Raw genomic sequence first — 2,753 nt, forward strand, 5'->3', positions numbered from 1 at the left:
GTTCGTTTAACTTTGCTACTGTATGTGTGTGTGTGTGTGTGTGTATGTGTGTGAACAATGGGGAGGACATGACTTGTCACTTGTGAATTCTTCAACTTTGTATTCTCCTCCTGCACTCTGCCAATCATGCAGGAGACTCCAGAAGAGCTGGAACTGCTGGTAAATCAGTCTTTGATGTGAGAGCCGCAGAATCCCAGGCAACAGAACTGCTTCACTCTGATACTGCATGTGTTTGAGCTAAGAAACCAGTCTCCTTGGACATGACTCCTCAGGGAGCCCTGGTGCCTGCCTGCCTGCCTCGGATGAAAAGGCAGACCAAAGAGGAATAAAAGGGAGAGATGTATGCCACTAGCTTTCACATAACTAGGTCTCTCAAATCACTAAGCTGCACTATATGAAGCCTGCATGCACAAAAGGTTGCTGCAAATATGGAGTCATGCTTTAATTTACAGTTAGACGAGGCATTTTGGCAGTTTTGTCAAACTGTTCCAACTTGTAAATTGACTTTAGCAGCTTTGAGACAATGTTAAAGACACTCACGTTTGAGGATGTTCCTCTGTTCCAGCTCCTCTGCTGTGGGTCTCTGACTCAAGCGCCTGTTAAGAAACATGGATCCATGGTCAGCACAAAATCACAGGCACCAGGTCAGCAAGGAAATACTGAAACAGTATGGGGGGAAAAAGCTTAAGTTGCTCATGCAAATCCACCTACTTTACATGTAATCATCCAATTGCTGTCATTGTTAAAAAGAAAAACTGGGCAGACATTTCACAGGTTCTTCGTAGCGACACATAGTTCAGAAAAGCTGCTCATTAGCTTTGTAGCTTTGTAGGCTTTTCTTCTCTAAATTATGCCCAGTATTCACTTCACTGCTTTGACAGGAACTCCTAGCAAGGTTATCTTATTGACATTTTGACTCACAGCATGAGTACTTTTACAACTCACAAATCTGGGTTTTAGAGTAACATGCAATGTGTTAGACCCAACCTGAATTAAATATACATGAAATCAATGCTTCCTCACTTTGAGTACCACCTATTTATAAACAACAAGGTTATTTTTTTTTATTTTTTTGCATAGTTTAAAGATTTGCATCTTAATTAAGCTCTTGCCTTACGACAGCTTGACATATTCACTTCCCAAAAATTCAGATAGCCATGATCACCAATCCCTCTCTTCTAATTGAATGACTGCATGATAATACACTGGTGCAATGCAGGGATGAAGGCCAGTAAAAGAAAGATATTCCTGAAGACTCAGCTCTCATCCGATGCTGAATAAGGCAAACGATACGGTCACATGCCAGCTTAAAGGTAAACACTCAAGACTGCTAAAATAAACCCACCAGACATGTTTACACAAAGACATGGAACATGACATTCAGGCACTGTCACGCCATTTCTGTAACATCAAAAGGGATGTGTTTTGCACACATTATCTCCAATTTCCTCAATTCGTAAGTGACTGAAATGACTAAGATACCCAAAGGCAATCTCTGAAAGGTCACTCGAAGTGCTTTCAACTGGGGAATCTTATAATAGCACTGTGTCAGGACCCTGCGGCAGCAGACCTAACTGTAGGCACTGGATCAATGATTTTCTCCATCTTGTTAGATATGACAACCATCTGGAGCTGCTCAGCCCTGTGAGCTACTGTATGCAGGGTTAGGTCTGTTCTCAGACCAGCTTGTCTCATCTCATCTTGTGTCATTTCTTGTCCCCCTAGAGGGAAAAGTCAAGACACTGAATCTCAGACTAGAGCTCTCAGCCTCTCAGTGTGGCCAGAGCATTATATCAGCATTATGTCAGCAAAAACCCATCTACCGTAAATAAACATGCACAGAATAGTCAACAACCACCCATATGAATGCTCCTTCCCAAATAACAACCAGGTTTATTTAAGGCACTGTCATTATCAACTAAGTGCTCTATGCCTGTTTTCTGCAATGCGAAGACGAGAGACATATGAGAGTATAATGAAATTATATAAGGAGTTCACCATTTCAGTAACATTTGTGTAATAAGAATTTGTTTAAAGCTGCACTAATCAATATTTTTATATTAACAATGGATCAAATAACGTGTAATGTGAAAGGAGTCACACATAATGACAAACCCACAAATAATTATTACCAAACTTTGCAGGTCCCATCAGCTCCATGGAGCATTTTAGTGTCTTTCAGTTCATTGTTTTGGTTTTATGGCCCACAACTGAACTGTTTTGGGTCATTCTCATCCCCCTTGTTCTTAGCAGTAGCAAAAAGCAGTCAGTTTTCAGTTAAAAAGCTCTAATAAATCTGTCCAGCAGCAAACAGACAAGACAAAGTTAGCTACTAGGTAGACATCGTAGTAGATTTCACAGCTAAAGAGGCAGATGTTTTTCTCAGTGGTTGGTGGAAACAAAATCGAAGCTTAAAGAGGAAAGTGAATATTGGACTTGCATCCACAAGGTGGCCAGAATTGTGACTCTAAATGAATGCTAATTTTAGTCTGTGTCTACTGGATGGGTAAATAGGCAACTGTTTGCTAATATAGGCCTACCACAACAACTTAATAAGGTGATAATATGTAATTACTTTGTTAAATTTGAGTGAAAACGTGTTATTCAAAAAATTAAAGAAAACATTCAACATTTTTGGAAATGTGGTTATTTGCTTTTTTGGAGTCTCCGCTTATTTCCTTCCTCACAATGAAGAAAATGATTCCAGGAAGTCCATACGCCCAGCAAACAAATAATTTTTTCACCTTTGAACT

The 2,753-nt window shown here is 40.0% G+C and overlaps 1 protein-coding gene across 2 annotated transcripts in view; it reads right to left on the reverse strand.

The window, feature by feature from the left end:
- The window catches only part of LOC118335210 (phosphatase and actin regulator 1-like), a 24,978-nt gene that overhangs the window by 5,536 nt on the left and 16,689 nt on the right, over window positions 1-2,753 (reverse strand). For both annotated transcript variants that reach the window (XM_035671441.1, XM_035671440.1), the window contains exon 8: window positions 541-596. In XM_035671441.1, coding sequence (XP_035527334.1) covers window positions 541-596 — 56 coding nt within the window. The remainder of the gene's footprint in view (window positions 1-540; window positions 597-2,753) is intronic.

Source organism: Morone saxatilis, unplaced genomic scaffold, assembly GCF_004916995.1.
Source record: "Morone saxatilis isolate NCDOM2014 unplaced genomic scaffold, NCSU_SB_2.0 Contig23, whole genome shotgun sequence".
Classification (NCBI taxonomy): domain Eukaryota; kingdom Metazoa; phylum Chordata; class Actinopteri; family Moronidae; genus Morone; species Morone saxatilis.